Below are 23,568 nucleotides of genomic sequence, written 5' to 3'. Positions count from 1 at the left end.
TACATTCATTTTATTTTCTAGATTCCACACTCAAGTGATACCATACAATATTTGTCTTTCTCTGACTTATTTTACAAGCATAATATTCTCTAGGTACAACCACACTGCTGCAAATGGCAGAATTTCCCTCTTATTTCTGGCTGAGCGATACTCAGTAGTATACATGTACCACATCTTGTTTATCCATTCATTTGCTGGACACTTAGGTTGCTTCCATATTTAGCTATTGTAAATAAGGCTGCTGCAAATATTGGGATGGATGTATCTTTTTGAACTAGAGTCTTCCTCTTTTCTAGGTATAAGCCCAGGAGTGGGACTGCTGGATCATATGGTAGCTCCACTTTTGGTTTTTTAAGCAATCTCCCTACTGTTTTCCATAATGGCTGCACCAATTTACATTCCTACCAACAGTGTAGGAGAGTTCTCTTTTCTCTATATCCTTGCCAATATTTATTATTTTTAGACTTTTTGATGACAGGCATTCTAATAGGTGTGAGGTGATATCTCATTGTTGTTTGGATTTGTATTTCTCTAATAATTAGCTATGTTGAACACTTTTTTAAAATTTTTAAATTCATTTTTTAATTGAAGGATAATTGCTTTATAGAATTGTGATGGTTTCTGCCAAAAACCAACCATGTTGAACATCTTTTCATGTGCCTGTTAGCCATCTATATGCCTTCTTTGGAAAAATGTCTATTCAAATTTTCTGCCCATTTTTTTTTTTGACTGTTTCCTTGATACTGAGCTGTATGAGCTGTTTATATATTTTGGATGTTAAACCCTTGTGAGCTATATCATTTGCAAATATTTTCTATTTCATAGGTTGTCTCTTCATTTTGCTATGCAAAAGCTTTTAAGTTTAATTATGTCCCATTTGTTATTATTTCTTTTGCCTTATGAGACAGATCCCAAAAAATATTACTACAATTTATGTCAAAGAGTGTCCTACTAGGTTCTCTTCTAGGAGTTTCATGATTTCAGGTCTTTAATGCATTTTGAGTTTATTTTTGTATATGGAGGGAATGCTCTAAATCTCATCCTTTCACATGGTTAAAATGAAAGCAAAAGATATAAACACCTTTCTCTTTCATCATGAAAAACTAATATTTCAAGCTATGTTGAACATTCTTACCACTCTTAAGGGATTCGCTAAGCATTTTAAAATATAGTGTATAATTTGTGATAGTGTATGTTTGCCTCTCTATGCTAAGAATTCTAACTGGAAGATGATAGATGGCCTAAAGGCAATATTTAGGGAATCCATGAATTCTCTGAAAGGTAAAGGTGCAAAAAAATCTCCATCTTTCTAAAGAGATGGTCCAAATCTTTTATCAGATTCTCAAATGTAACTATAATTAATGGTATATTTTTTCTTAGATCTAGGCCAATACTAATTACTAAAGTCAATAAAGAGCAAAGTTCGCTCTACTAAGATTTTTATCTCTGACTCATGATTTTTCTTTCAAAATAAGGCCAAAGTGGCAAGAAAAATCATAAGTCAGAGATAAAAATCTTAGTAGAGCAAACTTTGTTCTTTATTGACTTTAGTAACGGCCTAGATCTAAGAAAAAATATACCATTAATTGTAAAGTAATTAACCTCCAATTAAAATAAATAAATTTATATTAAAAAAACTTAATAATTTAAAAGTTACTTTTCAATTAGAAAATATGAAAATACCATAATGTTTTCCAAATGATGCTAAAAACTATACTCAATATTCTACTAAATATGAGCACATAGGTCTTTCAAAGTGAAATGGTAATCAAGTACAAATAATTTCTCTCCTCAAACATGAGAGGTAAAAAAACTTGGAAAATCATTCTATTTTTAAAGTTCTGCTCAGCAGTTTGTTGTTATGAACCTGATGCAATCCTTTTACATCACTATCCTTGGCCATATTAACTGGGACACAATACTAAAAAGACAGATTGAGAAAAGCACTCACATCACTCTGGTTTTTGGCCGTCTTCAACGAGTGCAGCATCTTGGGGTCGTCATTAATACTGAGAGCTCCAATCATCTTCCCTTTGCTTTTCTCATAGTCTTTCTTGTACATCACCTGCAAGGACATCATATGAGTCAGATCCCACTCATCAGGAAGCATCGCTGAGGCCCCCCCACCCAGGTGCCCAGGCCATACTCACATCACTAGCGATCTTGGTGTTGGCTTTGGCTGCCAGCAGGGGAATGGCGTCCACCTTAATGTCAAACTTCTTAGCTTTGGTCTTCTCCCAGTCATGTTTATAAATATTCTGGACAGAAAAATTTCAGCACAGGAATTTTAAGAACAATACCTAATACAGATTAACTCAGTAAAAATTTAAAAACAGATCGAAACTTTGTATATAGAGACTTAATTTACCTATTTAATGCTATATTTACCAAATGATAATATAGCTTATTATCTATCCTCTAGCTTCTCTCCTCCACCACAAAATAAGTATAATATACTCTTTCCAATGTTCTGTAAACTTTCTAAAGACTCTGCTATCTTGATACATAAAGGATAATATAAAGTGACAACCAATTGGAGAAGGGGAAATGTGACATTTGCTTATGAGGGTATGAGAGATCTTGTGAAACTCTAGAGACTGGTGGGGAGGAAGGGGGCAGAGTGATTGAGAGAATGTTTCTGATAGTAACAGAGACTATGGAAAATGAAATCTAATGGCTACCAAAGTCTTAAGGGCATTTAAGTTCAAAAGCTCCACTTGGCACTCTGGCAAGCATCTCAACAGTTGTTTATTTGCATAACTCCTAATCCGGTCCTTTTAAGCATTCATAATATTTCCTCTTCATCCATACACCAACATGTATGGTACTCACATCACTCAGGTTATAGGCGTTGACTCTGTGTTGTATAAACTGTGGAGCATCTGCTGGTATGTGGCACTTGAACTTCTCACCTTCATGCTTTGCCTTGTAATTCAGCTAAAAAGCAATAGAGAATAGCCAAACAGGTCAGGGTAGGAAATTCCTTGAACTTACAAAAGAGAATGTATATAGCTAAGTCATTACTCTCCTTTTTAGAAAAATGACTCAAAGAAATAGTCTATCCAGTCAAAATTCAGCATAGGATCCAGACTCACTTCCTCTTTCATGGATGCTGGTATAAAACAACTCTGGGTTATCATTTTGTAAATGCCATCACGATGTATATATGGGAATCTCATTGTCCTCTGGGGTGTGCCTCGAGAACATGAACACTCAAAATCTATGTAATGGGAGCACTGACAAAAATAATAATTCTAAATAGAATGCTAGAACAGCTTAAAAGATACATAAATTCTTATCAAAAATACAAGATATGGGACTTTATTTGAAATTTTTAAAAGGTGACATTAGGTGGAAGGAAGAGAGTGTAAAGAAGGAATGAGGCTGTTGAATTTTGGAGTTGAAGGCAAATGCACTGAGAAGAACCATGCATTTCAGATCCTTCAAGACCTGACCTCACCAGGACGAGAAGAGAGTGCAGTTCCTGGGCACCACGCACAAGACTACATTCCTCTGTCGCTTGCCAAGCTCAGTTGCAGCGCTGATGTTATTAGTATTTGAAACTAGTGAAAGTCGCTCAGTTGTGCCGACTCTTTGCGACCCCATGGACTATACAGTTCATGGAGGTCTCCTGGCCAGAATACTGGTGTGGGTAGCCGTTTCCTTCTCCAGGGGATCTTCCCAACCCAGAGACTGAACCCAGGTCTCCCGCATTGCAGGCAGATTCTTTACCAATTGAGCCACCAGGGAAGCCCAAGAATACTGGTGTGGGTAGCCTAACCCTTCTCCAGGGGATCTTCCCGGCCCAGGAATGGAACTGGGGTCTCCTGCACTGCAGGCAGATTTTTTACCAGCTGAGCTACCAGGGAAGCCCAATGTTAGCTAGTTGTCCTTTATTGGAGCACAAAATATTAATATGCTGGGAAAAGTTGCACATGAACCAATATGTCTTTTGGATTACATTGACACCATTACTTTCTTTTTAAAATTTTGTTGGTGTATAATTGCCTTACAGTGTTATGGAGAAAACCATAATTCCAAAAGATACGTGCATCCCAAAGTTCATGGAAGTACTATTTACAACAGCAAGGACATGGGAGCAACCTAAAGGTCCATCAGCAGAGGAATGGGTAAAGAAGATGTGGCACACACATATGATGGAATATTACTCAGCCATAAAAAAGAACAGACTCGTGCCATTTTCAGAGACATGGTAGGACCTGGAGATTGACATATGGAGTAAAGAAGTCAGAAAAACAAATTAATCATATATTAGTATGATTAATATAGTAATATATTTTATTAAGATCACTACTAACATATTAAATATATTATAGTATATTGATATATATTAATGATATTAATATGATTAGTAATATATAAATCATATATTGGTATGATTTATATATATTAATCATATATTAATGCATGCATGTACAATGTAGAAAAATGGTAGACATTCCTTTACCGACTGCACATGAGATAATTCATGTTACTAAAAACCAAAGTAGGGCAAATGGAATATTACATCTTTCTGTCTTGAGGAGCACATGCTACTCCTCAGGATTTAGCTGGCAACTCGGGGCTTCCCTGGCGGTTCAGTGGGTAAAGAATTTGCCTGCAATGCAGGAGACCTGCGTTTGATCCCTGGGTTGGGAAGATCCCCTGAAGAAGGGAATGACTACCTACTCTAGGATTCCTGCCTGGAGAAAACTATGGACAGAGGAGGCTGGTGGGCTACGTCCATGGGGTTGCCAGAGTCGGACGAGACTGAGCAATGAACACATACCTAGCTACTCAAAGTGGGGACTAGGGAGTTTATATAAGTCCCTCATGGCCTACCAAATCAGAATCTCCATTTATCACCCACATATACGTCAATATTTGAGAAGCACTGCTGTGTTCTTGCCTGGAGAATCCCAGGGACGGGGGAGCCTGGTGGGCTGCCGTCTATGGGGTTGCACAGAGTCGGACATGACTGAAGTGACTTAGCAGCAGCAGCAGCCGCATGGCTGGGTCATTCTACTTTAGACCTCCCTTGACTTCCTAATCCAAAGTGCACCGCCATCACTTTCTCACACATCATCTGATTTGAATTCTATGTTATCAACATCCTATATTAGTTTTTGTATTATTGTCTGGCATATTGCTTGTTTCTGTGCTCTTTTTCTTTCTCTAAAGCCTTTGTTGGCAAAGTCAGAAATGGGAAAAATTTGCCTTGTTACCTATTCAAGTAGCTGTTTTTGTTGTCATTTAAGTTGCCTTGAGATTTTAGTATGCATTATTCTTGGAATGTGAGAGCTCCTAATGAGCAAATTCCCACTAAAAATCGAGGAGTTATTGCAGAATTATTAGTCATTCTTACTATTGTCTGACACCACTCTTCCTGAGGCTACAATTCAGTCTTGCAGCTCATTTGCATTTTATTGAATATATCTTGAAAAGTCACATTATTGGAAAAATAGATGAGCCCACGAGGGTGAAATATGTAGATGCTGATGTCCAATAAGCAAAGCATTCTGGGTCACCCACACTTGCATTAATCAGGGCACTTACATCACTAAGCTGCTTTGTGTTGAGCTGGGCTTGCAACAGTACAGGAGTATCAGTAACAGCTGTGAATTTGGTCTTATCTGGATGAACTTTGTAGGTATGCTACAAAAGAAGAGGTCTGTTAATGAAATTTCATAATGTTTCTTCAGATTCTTGTTCATATACACAATAACATGTACAAAGTTTTCAGCCAAAAATAGAGTGCATTTGTTCTGAAAACTTGATTGATGCATTCTCACTTCCTCTCTCTTTCTCTATCTCCCTCTCTCCTGAAGTTGCCTCCAAACTGGTTTCTCTGCCATAATTCAGCAACCAGATTAGCCTCCACCTGCGGAAGCCTTACAATGGCTCACCACTGGCCTCGAGTTCAGTGTAAAGTGTACATTGGCCTACCAGCCCTCCCTTACAGAATCCACCTCCCTCCTTCATCTCCTACCATTTTACGTCTACTGCTGTCCCTTCCCTGGTATATGTCAGTTACCTCATCCTTTGAAGTCCTTACATGCTGAGTGTGTCTCTTCTCAGGCTGTTCTTCCCACTGCTCTTCCCTGAGTCTTGGCACGGCTATACAGTCTTTGCCTTAGACCTTCCTTGACCACCCAACCTATGGTATCCATCCAGTCCCCATCACCCACATCATTCTATTTTAACCCTATAGCATCACTTTAGTTTTCTGATCTTTCTAGTTTCTATGTTCTTTGTTTATCGTCTGTCTCTCCTTCTCAGATGCACACTGAACAAGAAGCAGCCCTTCTTGTCCCCTATTCCTTCTTAGCACCAAGGACAGTGTCTGGCACATGCCAGCCCATCATGTAAAATATACACCTATCTCTTACAAATCACCATGTTCACTCTTTCCCCAAAAGTCGCGCGCGCGCGCGCGTGTGTGTGTGTGTGTGTGTGTGTGTGTGTGTGTGTATGTGTGTAGATATATGTATATACAGACTAGTGGAAATAAAGGTTTTATAAATCATTTTGTAACAAATAGTTTTCTTCATAGTAATTTTTACACTCCTCAATTCTATCCAAAAAATAAAACTTAACATCTGCGAACCATTAGATGCTAGCATTTAAACTGCTGAACTGACCACTAGATGGCGCAAGAATGCCAAACACAATCTCAAAACTTCAGAGCCGTTGACTTACATCTTTACACTGGTCTAGCTTCTTGATTGCTTCATATTCTTGTGTTATTGTCTGAGGGAAATAGCATTTCCCTTTATCTTCTTCATATTCTGCTTTGTAATTTTTCTGTAATAAGAAAGAACAAAAATAGATCCTGATTTCTATTGTCCCCAAGAATGTTGCTGAGAAGCATGAACAATTGTCTTCAAACTTACGTCACTGTTCTGAGCTGCAACTTTCATGCAGTGTTCTCGATATGGGTCCTCAAAACTGCCTATATAATGTCCCAAAACATTCTGTACATACGAATCTTTATATTTAGCCTGAAAAAGAAAACATATGTTTTCAAACTCAAATAGACAGTTATTTATCAGACAGGAGGAGAGCCCTCAAACCCGAGAGGTAACCGTGGCCTTTCGAACCTCACTGAAGTTCTTCAGCAGGGTATCAAGTTGATATTTGGGAGTCTCACAGTAATTCATGCTCTTTGCCTTTGTCTTCTCATAGTTTTCCTTGTATAATCTCTGTCAAAGGAAAAAGAAAATAAAAGAATATATCTCATGGAATAGAAGCTATTCATGTCTATGAATATACTTTACTGGAATGGAAATTTTTGTATTTCTTCAGCAGTTATTGTCTACAAAGCAGAAAAGCAGAATGAATATGGTAGGGGCTCTTGTCTTATATGATCTAGTCTGCAGTAACCATAAATATGTTCATAGTACTTATCCTAATATTTCTCTGCCAGAATAAATCACAGCTCACCAATGCTGCTGTCTAAGCAACTTTATATCTTAAAATATTTTTTCCCACTTGAATGTGTTTGAAGGAAAATGATTTTTTAAGCATTGGCATGAAATATTGTAAAAAGTATAAAGTGGAGTTTAGATACTTAGGCACAGTCGTAGAAAAGTATTCCATTCAGTACTTGACGAAAACACATCTTACAATACCTCTGGAAGCTGGCTTTTATCATTAAAACCTAAATTTTACTTTATAACAGTGATATACGAAATATGACTTTTCTGTGTTATTGAGTGCATCATGCAGTTCTTCACATTCTCTTTTAATTCTTCCATAAATAAATCCAAAAAATATCCTCAATAAAGACAGTAATAGTTATAAGCGATACAGAATAGGTAATATTTCTTCTTTGCTATGAATTAGAAAAGCAATCTTTGTATAAAAATTTATTTTTAATAAAATATTTTAAGTCTTTAATATGAGATCAGTATTTTATAAAATTCTTAAAATACTTAAGCTTCACTGAGTTTTCCCTACTTTGTAGCCTGGTTTTCTCACTTCTTGGCTTTTATTTTTCTGTATATATTTTTGTTAAGTACCTAGAGTTTGGTCATGGCATGGAATGAATAGATGGTCAGACATACTGAGATACTGAGCTCATTTCCAGAAAAAACAATAAGGAAAATTGTTAATATAATTTACCTCCTAATAAAACAGAAGGCATTAAGGGATTAAAGGAAGCTTTACAATACTCTCTGGTGTCTCAAAGTAGAGACATCATAAGAATGAGGAAGTTAATCATTCTTTACCGCTGGGTTTTAATGTTTGATTTGTCATCCTGAATCTGAGATTTCATTTAGGCGAACGTCTCATCCAAGCTTATATTAAAAGTAAGTACAGCCACATCTAAAGACAGGTTCACAAAAGCACTCACATCACTCTGGTTTTTGGCCGTCTTCAACGAGTGCAGCATCTTGGGGTCGTCATTAATACTGAGAGCCCCAATCATCTTCCCTTTGCTTTTCTCATAGTCTTTCTTGTACATCACCTGCAAGGACATCATATGAGTCAGATCCCACTCATCAGGAAGCATCATTGAGGCCCCCCCACCCAGGTGCCCAGGCCATACTCACATCACTAGCGATCTTGGTGTTGGCTTTGGCTGCCAGCAGGGGAATGGCGTCCACCTTAATGTCAAACTTCTTAGCTTTGGTCTTCTCCCAGTCATGCTTATAAATATTCTGGATAGAAAAATTTCAGCACAGGAGTAGGCAAAAGTGATATGCATGTTATCATACTTTATAGACTAAAGGTAACCCAGTACCCAATAGTTTGTCTCAATATAAAATAGACCATTTTCACTGTTTAAGAAATTTTAGATAATTTATTATCTAAATAACAATAATATTATTATATTATATTATAACATATATAATATAAATAATATATATAAGTAATAAAATTTTAGATAATTTATTATCTAAATAATAATAATAATCTGAATCTTGCTGTTTTCCAAGATTAAGCTTCTCTGCTCACCATGAGAATATTTCATTACATTAACTTCATTCTAGTTATCATACTAATATTTGATTCCTAACACCGAATATTTTACAGACTAGCACAGGTAATCTATAGTTAACTTACTTAGTATTATATAAAGGCACCATTTTCATTTGCTCTCAAAGTTCTCTGAAAAGGTTATTTTACAGATCATTATAATATTCACTTATGCTTGATAATTTTAATACTTATAGAATTGTTGAAAAAATTGAAATCCTCATGGGTAACTTGACTTTTCTATAAAATTAAGTTTGGAAATGAAAAATAGCAATGGATACCTGGCCTTATGCCTTCTGAATACCCTGTATCTTTGTCAGTGCCAAGTTCTCTTACATGTAAAAATAAGTATTGTTTGTGAGATATAAGGGAAATTATAGGCTTGAGAAATAAATGAAATCAAACTGTATCTTAAATATCAGGTCCTGAAAGAAAATTATAGTATAATATAAAAGAATACATGGCTAAAAGAACATTAAGATTTGAGATTAAACATACACTAACAGTGACATTTTGAGGGTTGCCTAAAATATATTAAGATTGTCTCCTTGTGTGAAGCTACTTACAAGATTGCTACACACATTTTATAAGGGGAGTTCAAAGTTACCCTGGCAGAGGGAACACAATATAAACGTTAACCCTTATTCCCATCTTTAACACTGAAATGTTTATTCAATGAGGCAGCTCAAAAGTAAAAGCACAGTTGTCAGTAAAACAGAAGGCGTAGCGCATGAGAAACTCACATCACTCAGGTTATAGGCGTTGACTTTGTGCTGGATAAAGGCAGGCGTATCTGGAGGTATATGACACTTGAACTTTTCATTTTCATGTTTTGCTTTGTAATTTAGCTGAGGATGGGGGAGGGAAAGAATGAGCAAATTAGTCCTCTATTCAGAAGAATTGTTACAAAATACAAAAGAAAAAATCACGTGGAGTACATTTCATAAAATGTAAATACATTTTGTTAAATAACAACTGACAGAGCTGTCACGATCAAAAGAGAAATCCAGAGCGAGGGTAGGCCACCTTTCTTATCAGCACCTGTGTGATGGGTCACTGATGCTCGTATCACACCTGGCACCATGGTAGGACCCTAATGGAAGGAGGTGGCCACTTTCCATAGACACAAGCTTCCCTCCTTAAATATCACAGTTGGTCCTGTAGATTTGGAGAGTGTCAGCCTTTCTTCTCAGCTGTCATTGCTCACACACTGGAGAATATTTTCTAACAAGTCTGATTATGTCCCCTCACATGCATGATGGTTTGTGGATACTCTAACTGAAGCTTTCATTTCTGGCCATAAATCTACTCAAGTTATTTTTATTTTCATGTTTTTTTTAGTTCAACATAAATTTGAAAATTCACACTTAAAATTCATATGATAAAACATATCTCAAAGACTCCATTTCCCAAAAATAAACTTGCACAAGAGAGAGAAATCCGATGTATTGAATACCTGCTCTGGGCCAGGGTGTGTACCATGCACATATTTCTTTTCATTTCATCTTCAAAACAAGCATATATTATCAAAGGAAACTGTGAGGGATGGAGAGGTTCAACAGCTTGCCTAGGCCCCCAGGTCATAAAAGACAGAGCTAAAATTTGAATCCAGTTTTCCCTGATGGCTCAGACAGTAAAGAATCTGCCTGCAATGCAGGAGACCTGGGTTCAATCCCCAGGTTGAGATGATGCCCTGGAGAAGGGAATGGCAACCCACTCCAGTATTCTTAACTGGAGAATTCCATGGACAGAGGAGCCTGGCAGGCTACAGTCCATGGGGTCGCAAAGAGTTGGACACAACTGACCGACTAACACTTTCACTTTCACTGTTGTCTGACCCCCAAATATCAGTGCTCTCCAGTGCGTTAAGCTACATTTAGTTTCTCTTCTTCAACTCTTATTACAATTGTTATCCACCCAAGAAGATGCAAGGTAACTAAATAAGTATTTTAGGTGATTACAAATGTATACAAGTTAAACTCGTTAAAACTTACATAGTCTTTTTAAAATAAACGTGACAAGGATAAAAACCCTTTTTTATAAATGGATTTTAAGTACAGAGCTATGATATAGCATCCCTTAAAAATGGATTTCTTGAATATTTAAGAGAACTTACATCACTCAGCTGCTTGGAATTGACTTGGGCTTGCACCAGAACGGGAGAGTCAGTAACTTGAGTGAATTTTGTCTTATCTGGATGGACTTTGTAGGTGTGCTGTGGCGGAAAAGAAATCAGGTTTAGCGTAGTATCACTTGGCAAAATCTGAGCTAGCCTATAGGCCAAGCTGGCATATCCCCATCCCCCCCCAAAGAAAAGAAAGTTGTAGGAAATAAAACACATTTTTTTTCTAATTAGACTGTAGTTTGAGGGATGCTCTTACATCTATATAGGAAACTGTCCCATGTCTTCAGATTCCTGATTACTTTTCTTTGGGAAAATGAGCTAGGTTTAACCCTTGAGTCATATGGGTGACCACAAGGAAAATAGTATATCTATTAAAAAATAAATTGTGTTTCTTACAGTCTCCTGCTTACATTTGTTTGCAGAAGTGTCAAATTTGTAAAAATATCTTGACCACTAGATACTGTGGAGATTGGTAATGCTCATAGTATATACCACAGACTTACATCTTTACATTGATCCAGTTTTTTGATTGCTTCATATTCTTGAGTTATGGTCTGGGGGAAGAAGCCTTTGCCTCTGTCCTCTTCATATTCTGCCTTGTAGTTTTTCTACAAGAAAAAGAAATCAGACAAAAGGATGCAACCACTCTACTCATGCCCTGAAAATGTGCTATTTGGAAAGTCAAACAACTGACTTAGAACTTACATCACTGTTCTGAGCTGAGACTTTCATGCAGTGTGTATGATACGGATCCTCGTAGCTGCCTACATAATGTCCCAAAATATTCTTTAAGTAGGAATCTTTATATTTAGACTGAAAGACAAAACATATATCATTTATTTATTGGCAAAATGATGGGTCTTCGCTTTCACAGAGGGAATGACTGGGTTGGGGGGTCTTACATCACTGCTGAAGTTGTGCAGAACTGTATCAAGCTTAAATTTGGGTGTCTCACAGTAATTTATGCTCTTTGCCTTCGTCTTTTCATAGTTTTCCTTGTATAGTTTCTGTTAAAGGAAAGAAAAAAATCAATTAAAGTAGGTTCCTATCACTCCCATGCTCATGATTATTGCACTTGTATTTTCCAACACCAAAAAAGGAAGAAGAAAAAAAGGTATTACCTGTCAACTGTCTTAAATCTAACAATCACACATTGGGGTCTCGTGAATGATTTAAACCTTTTCTATTAGCAATTATTATAAAGCCTAAATGTTTAATATTCTCCAGAAAATTAAGAAACCAATATATTGCCTCAGACCAAACCCTCAGTTGCAGAGGTGCTTGAGTATTTCTGACTTACTGCCTTTTCTACCTGTCAACTGACATATTCTTTCTTCACTAATGATGCCCTGAGAAATAGGAACATTCTGAGCAACAGTAACTTTTTCATTTTTTAAAAAACAAACCTTCATGAAAAAAGCCTAGCACACAGGGAAATACACACTCTTCCTCCTTCTACCAAGGAAAGATTCCTACTATATGAACAGACTGTGTATCTTAAAAATAAGGTACATACAGCCTACCAACCCTTCTCCTCTTCTAGACTTATCCTCAGCTCTAAGCTTTACTGAATTTTACAATGCCCAACTGATAAAGCAGATCATTGTCATTTTTTTCATGCTCGTTTTAACTCTTTATTTTATCTGGGACTATATGGCTGGATGGCATCACCAACTTGATGGACGCGAGTCTGAGTGAACTCTGGGAGTTGGTGATGGACAAGGAGGCCTGGCTTGCTGCGATTCATGGGGTCACAAAGAGTCGGACACGACTGGGCGACTGAACTGAACTGATAGCCAATTAACAATGTTGTGATAATTTCACGTAGACAGTAAAGGGAATCAGTCATATATACACATACTGAGGTTGTTCATTTTTAGTATTTTGATATTGTTGTCTTTTTCAACAAAATGGATTTGAACTTGGGTTTTTATGTTCAATAAAGATGACCTTCATTCAGGAAACAGTGCTTTGCAGTGATTTCCCAGTAGAGCTATTTGAACAGATTCATTTCTGTCCTCTTACCTGCCACATCACTCACCCCACCCTCCACAGTCACATGTACACATATTTATGGTGCTGATTTAACTCAAGGGACAAAGATAACTAACCCACACATAATCTCAAATACTGGGAAACTTAACACTACCTAATCAAAAGGGGAAAACTCAACTGACAGTATGTTCAGTCTCTTTATATACATAATCAAAGTGGCCTTGAGCTGTGAGTCTTCTAATGCCAGGCCAGTTCTCACTTATCTAGTGTATTTGAAAAACAGCGGATTAGACAAGCTCTTAATATTCCACTATTAGAAATTCCTGTGAAGACTTAGGGAGCCACCTTTTCAGTTTTGCTCTCTGCAAATGATGGTTTCTGGAGTCAAAACCTGAGTAGAAAGCGGTGGAGGTTAGGGAGAGAAGCTGTGAAATTCAGGACACTTCCCTTCTCTCCAGCAGCAGGCTTGAAGAGCACAAGCGTAAGGCACCAAGGGCTCCAGCTGCTAGTCCTCCCCTCTCAGTCTCCTGCCTCCATCAGAATCACAGCAAAACTCCTCCAAGGTACTCTTTGCCCACACAAAGGCACAGGCTCCTGGAGTTCCAAGGAAATGAGGATTTCCCTGCCCACTGAACTAGTCCACAGGCTCCCCAGATTGACACATATCATACTCAGAGACACTAACGCCTTCCTGTTAGACAGCTCCAGGGAAACTGCTACCCCATAACCTTCAAGTATTTGCAAAGTTCTATTTGCATTTAGTCATTATAGAAGGAGAAAAATTTCATCCCTCTTGCAGCTCAGGTTAAAAAAACCCACTTTTGACAAGAATATACTTACATCACTCAGGGCATCTCCCGCCGCCTTCAGCTGCCTGAGCAGTGGGTTTTCTGAAGCAGGAAGTACATTATAATCTGCTTTTCCTTTATTCTTTTCATAGTCTTGTTTGTATTTTACCTGTGGGAGTGAAATAAAGTGGTAAAGTAACTCTCTATGTTACTTTTGTTCTCGTTCTCTTTTACACATATTAAGACATCGCTCCAGGAATCAATTTTCTCTTCAGAAACCTGGCAGCTTGACATTTTGTAAACAAAATATTCATAGTAACTCATAACAACAGTGGAGAAACTGCATATATTTTCAGGATATATTTTCTTCCAATCATTTATTCATTCAAAAGTATCCATAGGGCATTGATTATGCTCCTGGTTCTGGGACAGATTCAAGAAACAGTAACATATGGTCCCTACCCTCAGAGAGGGATAGAAGAGGGGAAGGAGGAGGGGGAAAAGAAGAGCGGGGGAGGGGAGAGAAATAATAGAAGAAAGATATACATCATAATAATGACAGTGCATCATGTCCTGGATACCTGCTGCTCCAGAACCCTCATTCAGCTCTTAACCTCCAGCTGCCTATCTGCCAACACATGTTTAAAGAAAAAGCTAGAAGCATCATCAATCTAGCCTTCTATGCCTCATCTGTGACTGTGTGTGTGAGCACATGTATATTTAATGTAGGCATGGGAGGAGGAAGGGGTAGGGGCTAGATATACGGGGACAGCCTCATCTTTTCCTCTGCCCTCCCTACTTTTCACCTTTAATTCCAGCTCCAACAGAAGCTTTAAGTAAGGGCACAAAAGCCCCCCTCAGGAGCATGTCCAAAGGGAAGAAGAAGAAGGAAAAAAGAAACAGATCCTAACCTTGACCATGAGCCCCAGTGCCATTTATTTCTTCAAGCAAAATAATTTTAGAACACAGACATGTTCTGGAAACCCTAGATAATCCATCAATATTTAAGAACCTCAGAAAACAATTGCCTTGGTCTCCAAAGGTGGGAGATACACAACTGAAACACAGATGTACCACCCCTACAGCAGGGGTGTAGGGACTCACAGAGGATGTTCCTCAGAAGTTGAGGATGTAGACAGCCTCTTGTAGAATTATCTCTCTCCATGACCAATGGAAACAACTAGAAAGGAAATTCCACAGACCTACCATTCCCCTACCAGCATCTGGGATTCACAGCTTCCTCTCCTATTTTAGGGAAAGTCATCCCTTGCTCCTAAGCACCAGGTCCCTGCCCCTTCCTACTCTAGGACAATGCTCCAACCACTCTCCCTCCCCTCCTCAACATGATCTCATTTTCCCTCTACACCTGATTTTTCTATCAGCCTAGAAACATGGCATTTTCGCCTCTTACCTAAAAAAATTCCCTCTTCACCTACTTATCCATCAGCTACTACTCCTTTCTCTTCTTTTTTCTCAGGAGTCAAGTACACTCATATTATTCTATTTCTCTCTTTTCATTCACTCACAAACCCTTTCTAAACACTCAACCAAATCGCTCTTATTAAGTTCACCAGACACCATTCATTGATAAACCCACTTCAGAAACATTTGACACAATTACTCCCTCCCCTCCCCTTTCACCAGCTTCCCAAGACATCACTCTTACCTAACTTTGCTTCTACCCCATCTTACTGATGTCTTCACAAGGAAGCACTCCAGAGTCCAGTCCTTAGAGTTTTCTCTCTACACTTGCTCCCTTGATGGCCTCCAGTCTTATGTATTAAATATGATTCATATGCTACTGATGCCCAAATTTATACAGACTTTCCAGATATCTCCCCTGAAATGGCAGACTCATATAATCAACTGCCTACTTGACATTTACATTTCTCAAAGGCATCTCAAAATTTACATGTCTGAAGTTGAGCTCATGTTTCCCCTCCAATAAGAAATTACCTACTCCTTCCACCATCTTCCCTATCTTGACAAAAAGAAACCCTATCCATCTAGTTGCTTAGACCAACACTTTTCTCTCATATCCCATATTCAACTCTTCAGCAAATCAGGTCAGCTCTAATTTTTTAATACTTCTCATCACTTTCCAGGCTACTCTCCTGATCCAAAACATCACTGCCTTGCACCCGGATCCTGAAATAGTCTCCTAAGTGACATGATCTTCCTACTTTCACTCCTCCTGCAGAGCCAACGCCAGGCTTATAATCAAATCTGATTGGCTATGAAGTTATTGCTCTTTCTAGTGCTTTAGAACTCCTGTTGCTGTTTGGTTGCTAAGTTGTGTCCAACAATTTGCAACCCTATGGGCCCCCCTGTAGCCCACTAGCCTCTTCTGTCCATGGATTTCCCAGGAAAGAATACTGGAGTGGGTTGCCATTTCCTCCTCCAGGGGATCTTCCCGACCCAGGGGTCGAACCCATATCTCCTTCATTGCAGGCAGATTCTTTACCCGTGAGCCACCAGGGAAGCCCCCTTTTGAATGCCTAGGAGTAGACTAGTTACCAAAGTCACTCTATAGACTATATGAGCAAATCCATGGATTCATGCGTCTTGTCTGTGACCAGATTTTCACTAGTTAATACGAAAATAGAAAACAATGGTAGTTGCAAGTGTGAGAGTGTCTGTATTCAAAGAATGCTGCCAGTTACCTTTTCTTGAGAAGTTCTTTTGTCCTTTCTACTTCTGGGTATCAAAATGTCCTTTAGTCTATGAAATGCTAAAGATGGTAGCTTAGTATTGTGAATTCTCCTACATGGCAATTTTTTTAAAAAAATTGGTAGCCCTATGATAATCCCCAAATATTTTCTTATTGTTTCCATAAGAACCTCTTCCCCCCATTATATAAAAAAGCAAGAGTTGTAAGAAATTCCCCCACACTGAGACTAGATGAAGACCAATGAGAGGATATGCCCATACCTTGCTAGCTGCCACCCCAGCTTGTTTATTCACTTTGTACTCTGGGGTTTCGGTCTGCATGAAGTAGATCTGGTCTTTCGTATTCTCAAAGTCTTCCTGGTATTTTTTCTGTAAGACATGAAACATGCTGGAGAACTGCTGTGGGAACAATTAGGCAAAAGTCTTCTATGGGAGGACAGAGGCCACTTGGAGACATTACCCAAAGCCATGCACCTCTTACCTTCTGTGGGTCAGATTACAGTTATAGAATATGGTGCTATCTCAAAAGCCATTAGCAGCTTAACAGAAACTTGGAGCAATTATAATAGGTTGGAAGACAACCTCAAAGAAGGAGCTTTCAAAGGTCAGAGGCAGAGAACTTAAGAAAAAAGAAAAAGAGGTTTTTTATGTTTTCCAGGGAGGGGATCTGGGAAGAGATTAATCAGTCTCATAAATGTACTGCTCAAGTGCCCAGACATAGAACAAATCAAAAAAGGGCCTCTTTCATCTGTACTCACCATGAAACCATATTGTTCCAATGAAAAATGAGGCAAGAGTAATGGAATCCAATCAAAACAATGCTTTGCAAAAGGAAGGAAAGATGGTGGAATTTCTTTCTAAATAGGGACCCTACACAGGTCTTGCTCCCAGGAAGAGTTGTCTGGATTGAAATGTTCTGGAACCATTTCAGGAGCAGCAAGTGGCTAGACATCATACAGGAAAGAATAAACCTCTCAACCCAAGGACATCTGGCTTGGATGGACATCCCTTCCTACTTACTGTGCTGATGTTTTGAGAGTTCATTCTGGCGGTTGCAATTTCAAAGCAAGGTGTCTCACTCCATTTGCCTTTGACTTTATTTTCATAGTCTTCCTTGTATTTTTGCTAGGATGGAAAAAAATAAAGAAAATAAGACAAGCAAAATCTGGAAATTGACAAATAATGCAGCAAATTAAGTGGTAGTGGTCAGCTTTCAAAAATATCTTGACCAGGCCCTTCCTGGGTGCTTAACAGATGTCTTCAAATCTTCTAGTATAGTATTACTTATCCCACAAAAAAAGTTGGATGCAGGGGATAGAGATATCAGTCTCCCCTTTGCTGAGTTTAAGGACTTAGTTCACAGAGAACTCACAGATGGTCCCTGGAATTTGAGGGAAGAGAGAGTCAGAAGATCTTCCTTCTGTAATTCATGGTTATTGATATAATAAAATCACTCAACCCCAGATTTTCATGCCAGGTGAACTCAGCCATTAATTTCTGAGCTTTACTGAAACTCCTAGTTATTCAGACAGCAACACTACAACAAAATTTGGCTTGTAGGCCAATTAATAAGAGTTTCTGGTATAGACTTACAAAATTTTAATGAGAACTGACAAACAATAAAAAAATTAAACTGCTATCCCATATTAACTCCCGAACACCACACTACCTGAATCCTATACCGTGAGGCTCCTTGGTGAGAGGAATTATATGTTCTTCATTTTTGTATCCTCAAAATCCAACACAAAATGCAGCATGCAGAAGTTACCTCACAAATGTTTGTTTGACTACACTAAATTGAACCTAGTCCATGATTTTTTTTACTACTTTGGCTTGAATGTTCTTGAAATGGAATTAATCCAGCCAACCCCAAGTTTGGGACATGAGTCAGAGATGGGTTAGAGCAATTTCCCCACCTTGGCTGATAGAATGCGTCAACAGACATAACCAGTGGGTCTCAAGGTGTTTGCATACCCCCACCATACTAAAAAAAAAAAGAAAGAAAGTGGTTTTCTGGTATACCTTTAAAGAACAAGTACCAAGGGGGAGAGAGATGCAGAGCCAGTGAATTTAAGTTTAAGGAAATCTAGCCCTCTCTCTAATGCCCTATATCCTTTCTTCTCAAAGGTTAACTTTCTAGATCCCAGTTTCTCCTTTCAATTGCAGACCTAGTATCAGCTGGAAATTCCAACCTGAAATCTCGCATGTTCTTATTGTGAGTCTAGAAGGAAGCAGAGACGCTCAAGGAGTTCAAGAAGCTCAGTGTTGCTCACAGAACTCCACCTGCAGGAGTCGCAATGTGCGTGGCGGACACAAACAGCCCTGCCTGCCTACACATCTCTACAGAATGCACTGAGCCAGGAGTAGGCGCTGGCATGCGCTTGATGACTCTGGGCAAAGACATAGGTGAGAGAATTGATTCTGAAAGGTACGATAACGAATGCTGGTAAACAGAATGGAACAGCAATATGACAATTACAGATATGTGTTCATTATGTTAACATATGAACTGGAGGCTATAAGACCTGGTAAGACTGGGTGAATAATTATCACCATGGTGGATAATCTGATGACCTTCATCCACAGCCCTCCTTCCCTTGGCTAATACTGTTATTCCACAAAGCAACGCAGCCCTAGCAATGCTTTCAAAGTACTCAATAATGTCTCTGCATCCAACCGAATGTTGCAATCCAATAGGTATATATTGCAAGCCATCATGGTAAATTTTCTAGTAGCCATACTTTAAAGTATAAAAAAGGAACAGGTTGCAAATTAATTTTAATGACCAGCAAGGATCTACTTTATAGCACATGGAACTCTGCTTAATGTTATGTGGCAGCCTGAAGGGAGGAGAGTTTGGGGAAGAACGGAAACATGTATATGTATGGCTGAGTCCCTTTGCTGTCCACCTGAAATTGTCATAACATTGTTAATTGGCCATACTCCAATACAAAGTAAAAAGTCTAATAAAAATATATTATTTTACTTTATACAATAGATGCCAAATAGTGTCAGCTCACAATAATCAATATAAAATAATTAGTGAACTATTTTACATTCCTTTTGTCACAAGTGTCCAAGATCCAGGGTGTATTTCATCCATGTAGACTCAATTCATACCTTCACATTGTAAGTACTCAATAGGCACATGTGACTGGTAGCTACTCTGTTAAGAGTGCAGCTCTAGACTAACCGGCAAGCCTACATTAGCAGAGAGACTGGTTATAGAGGAGTTCAAAACAGATTTTTTAAAAGAATCTTTAAGTACTCACTCTGTATACTCAAATGAGGTAGAAGAATGCTGCATTAGTAAGATTTCTTTTAAAATATGCCTTTAATAAAAATTTAAAATAGATTTTTCTTTCTAAATGAATATTTGAAAGCAATTTTTAATTTTTCTTCCAAAAAAGAATTAAGTTGTTCTTCTCTCCAATCTTATTTACAATATCAACACTTTCAAGAGGCCAACTCTTTGTCAATAGTTCGCTCTGAAGTTAATTTCTGCTTAACCCTGCCTAGGCAAAATTTCGGGCTCATGGTATTCCTATCAGTGAGAATTTACTATACTTACTAGATCTTTTATCCCAAATAGTCCTTGTTCCCACCAGTAGGTAATCTACAATATCAGACACTAAAAAATATTGCTGAACAGACTTCATCATCCATAATTTTCTTCCTTCTCCTTTATTAAAGATGTACCTTCCCCCAAAATACTTAAACAAGACAGAAATCTTGAGGTCCAACCAAAATTCACAAACCAAACTAACAGTCAACTCCACAAAGGGCAAAGGAAAGTATTTAAAAGCAGCAGTATTCCAAGAGAAAGTGGCCTGATTTGGGCCAAATTAAAATAGGAATTTAGCATGGATCTATTCATGAGTTGAACATCTGTCTCTCTGCATTCCCTGTCAGGGCTGCGTTCCTCAGAGCTAGTTTACCAGACTAAATATAGACAGACTAAGCTGTCTGCCAGGCCTAGGAAATTATGAGGTGCACTGCACAGGGTTGTTTAACCAAGCTGCCTCTGAGAGAGCACTCGTACATTCTTATTTTCTCCAAGTCTGATTCTAAGCATAAAACTCTACAGGGTCTGTGCTGAATGAAAACAATCAGAGTCTTTGTGGAAATCTGCGGTTACTTGGTTGCTCTGTTAGTATCCTTCTCATAAGTCAGAATGTCAAAGGACATCAGGATGTGGATTCTGTTCTCAAAACACTTTCCCATCTACCAATCCCTGAGTCATCCAGATGACCAAGTATTTATTAACATGGTTCCATGGTGTCAATGGATGTGTTGTAGAGTTTTCAGGGACACAGGTGAAAATACAGCTAGTGTTTGTGTTGTGTTTATAGGTTTATCTTAATTACTTTCTCTGATGGTTGGATTATTCAGTAGAGGTTTTCAAGGGAGACAGTGTCTCAGCCCTATTTACTTACCTTGCTCACTTGATTGGTTACTTTCTTGGCAAATTCTATATCTGGAGGATCTGGCAGAGATGTGAATTGAGTTTGCTGTTCAGCAAGACCTTTTTTGTAGGTAATCTGACAAAATAAAAGACAGGAATGCTCATGAATCTATTTCCCACATTCCATTTACTGGCATTAAAAAAAAAAAGAAAAGACTGTTTTCCCCTTTATTTGAAGTCTTACATTTGAGTGTACCATAATTTATCCTTTTGGATGTTAGAGGCCCTTACTCTCAGCTTTACTAGCGATTTCAATTTCTTTGAGTGTTCCTTCTCTAAGACTATTGGCCTTAGTTCCATCCCCTTCCATTCGTCTCCACACCATGCTTCACAACTAATATTCTTCTCTTAACCAGCATCTTCACCTCCCATTCTCTTGTCTTTACATCACACCTGCTCACACACTCTCCACGCTCTGGGTCAAGCCAGCCACACACCTCGGTTGTCCTTAATGTCCAGGATACTGAGTGCTGCTGAGGAAAGTCACACACCTCTGCGGATTCTGTCAGGACAACAGCATGCTGCTGCTTAGTTGCTCAGTCGTGTCTGACTCTTTGCGACTCCGTGGACTACAGCCCACCAGACTCCTCTGTCCATGGGGATTCTCCAGGCAAGAATACTAGAGTGGGTTGCCATGCCATCCTCCAGATAAGCAGGGTTAAAAAGGACACCAGAAGAAGGTGCAGAGGTGGGAGAGATGGCCTCTTGAGCTCAAACCATTAGCTTGAAACTTCTGTGTCTGCCCCATGGTGTGTCCTGTGAACAGCAACTTGCTTGGCGCTCCGTGCCGAGTACTCTACATTTACAGGACCCAATTGCCACTCTGCCTTTATTGAAGCTTGAATATCCCATTTTGTGCCTCTGGTCAGTCACTACTCCCGGTGGCTCATCTAAAACCCCAATGGCCTCCAACCAACTCCATACTCCTCTCAGCTTCCTGTTTCATAAAGACGGGCTGTACACTTCTGTCTTTCCTCATCCCTGCTTCTTTCACCGGCTGCATGGTTTGGAGGGAACACCCCTGGCAGAGCCCAAGCCCTGCACTCAGGGTGCTGCTCCCTTTGATAGCCCTGAATTTTCCCTCCATCAGTTACCCTTTTTTTGGTTACAGCTTCAACAGCTCTCTCACCACGTCTATGCATTATGCATCCCTTTGGCTCCTGCTCTTTTTTTTTTTCCCTTCACTACTGACTCCTCTTTTTCTTCCACCAGTCTTGACCCCTACTTCCAACAATAAGAACTATTCACTGATCCCCAGACACATGAAGTCCTTTCACTGAATCTCAGACATGCTGTTCCCTTTCCCTGGAAGCCCCAACTCCACCCTCTCCCCATCTGCCTGCCAGCTGCTACTCATTCTCCACGTCCCAAGACAGGCACAGTTTTCCCTCTTGAGTCTTTGTCTTGATGACCTTCTCCTAGGATCTCACTCCACAACCCTTACCTCCTTTTAAAATAAAATCAGATGACAAATCAGATGACACTGTACCTGGTTGTTTACATGTCTGTCCCTCCTTGGACAGTGAGCTCTGGCATGGCAGAAAACACACCTCTCATTTGGGAACCCTGTTCCCTGTCTAGTACCTGACTGGAGCAACGGTTCAATAAATGACTTCTGAGTGTGCGTTTTACACACTGAGGCCATCGGGGGAGGTTTGAAGAGGAGAATTCTCCTCCCAATTCTTCTACTACTCAGCTGTGAGACTTCTATAAGTGATTTCTCCTTCCATGTGGCTGTATCTTTTTTTTTTTTTTTATAAAGAGGTCGTATAGTTCCAAAGTCACAATCATCTTCTTCATACTTTAACCAAGTCTGTGAGTATACTTAGTCACTAAGTTGTGTCCAACTCTTTGAGACCCCATGGGCTATAGCCTGCCAGGCTCTTCTGTCCATGGGATTTTTTTAGGCAAGAATACTGGAGTGGGTTGCCATTTCCTTCGCTAGGGGTCCTTCATGGCCCAGGGATCAAACCTGTGTCTTCTGCGTCTGCTGCATTGCAGGCGAATTCTTTACCCATTGAGCCATAATCTAACTATATCTTATTCTAATAATATCTACCTAATGCCTATAACAAATGCTTTCACAAATTAAATCAATTGGGACACAAAAGACAAATTTTAAAATGTATTTGTATTATTAATAATTCCATGGTTTACTTTCTTTTAAATAAGGGAGGACTTACTTTAGGCATAGGGCAACCTGTATGTTCTGTGACTGCCTAAGCCCTTAAGGAGGAAGCAACATTCTACTAGGAGGAATGCTTATTAAGTATGACATCCTGTCAAGAGTTTTCTGAGAATTCAGATCTAGAAGCCCTAGTTTCTCAAGAACCTTTGCTAAGAATTCTGTCTAGTTAGAATTCAGTACTCTGGATCAACTTAAAGGCTCTTGGTTTTTGCAAAGTATTTTGTCTCTACTTAGGTAATTAGAAAAACATGATAAGTTGGGTTAGGAGGGACAAAAGGAGAGGGAGTCTCTGAAACCAAACCCTTAGCTCAGAATCCACAAGCTTAGCCAGTGGCAGGTTCGGTGGACAACAGCT

General features: G+C 38.9%; 1 protein-coding gene across 19 annotated transcripts in view; it reads right to left on the bottom strand.

The window, feature by feature from the left end:
• NEB (nebulin) overlaps window positions 1-23,568 on the bottom strand; it is a 217,018-nt gene that overhangs the window by 179,468 nt on the left and 13,982 nt on the right. For all 19 annotated transcript variants that reach the window (XM_052636102.1, XM_052636101.1, XM_052636104.1 and 16 more), the window contains exons 10-27: window positions 20,997-21,101; window positions 17,581-17,685; window positions 16,822-16,929; window positions 13,943-14,059; window positions 12,010-12,114; window positions 11,813-11,920; window positions 11,611-11,715; window positions 11,099-11,197; window positions 9,726-9,830; window positions 8,556-8,663; window positions 8,357-8,470; window positions 7,101-7,202; window positions 6,894-7,001; window positions 6,700-6,804; window positions 5,557-5,655; window positions 2,833-2,937; window positions 2,151-2,258; window positions 1,952-2,065 (exon numbers count right to left, since the gene is read on the bottom strand). In XM_052636102.1, the coding sequence (XP_052492062.1) occupies window positions 1,952-2,065; window positions 2,151-2,258; window positions 2,833-2,937; window positions 5,557-5,655; window positions 6,700-6,804; window positions 6,894-7,001; window positions 7,101-7,202; window positions 8,357-8,470; window positions 8,556-8,663; window positions 9,726-9,830; window positions 11,099-11,197; window positions 11,611-11,715; window positions 11,813-11,920; window positions 12,010-12,114; window positions 13,943-14,059; window positions 16,822-16,929; window positions 17,581-17,685; window positions 20,997-21,101 (1,920 nt within the window). The remainder of the gene's footprint in view (window positions 1-1,951; window positions 2,066-2,150; window positions 2,259-2,832; window positions 2,938-5,556; window positions 5,656-6,699; window positions 6,805-6,893; window positions 7,002-7,100; window positions 7,203-8,356; window positions 8,471-8,555; window positions 8,664-9,725; window positions 9,831-11,098; window positions 11,198-11,610; window positions 11,716-11,812; window positions 11,921-12,009; window positions 12,115-13,942; window positions 14,060-16,821; window positions 16,930-17,580; window positions 17,686-20,996; window positions 21,102-23,568) is intronic.

Source organism: Budorcas taxicolor, chromosome 2 (genome assembly GCF_023091745.1).
Source record: "Budorcas taxicolor isolate Tak-1 chromosome 2, Takin1.1, whole genome shotgun sequence".
In the NCBI taxonomy this organism is placed as follows: domain Eukaryota; kingdom Metazoa; phylum Chordata; class Mammalia; order Artiodactyla; family Bovidae; genus Budorcas; species Budorcas taxicolor.
Note: the sequence above shows the minus strand (reverse complement) of the source record. Positions and strands in the feature narration are given on the sequence as shown.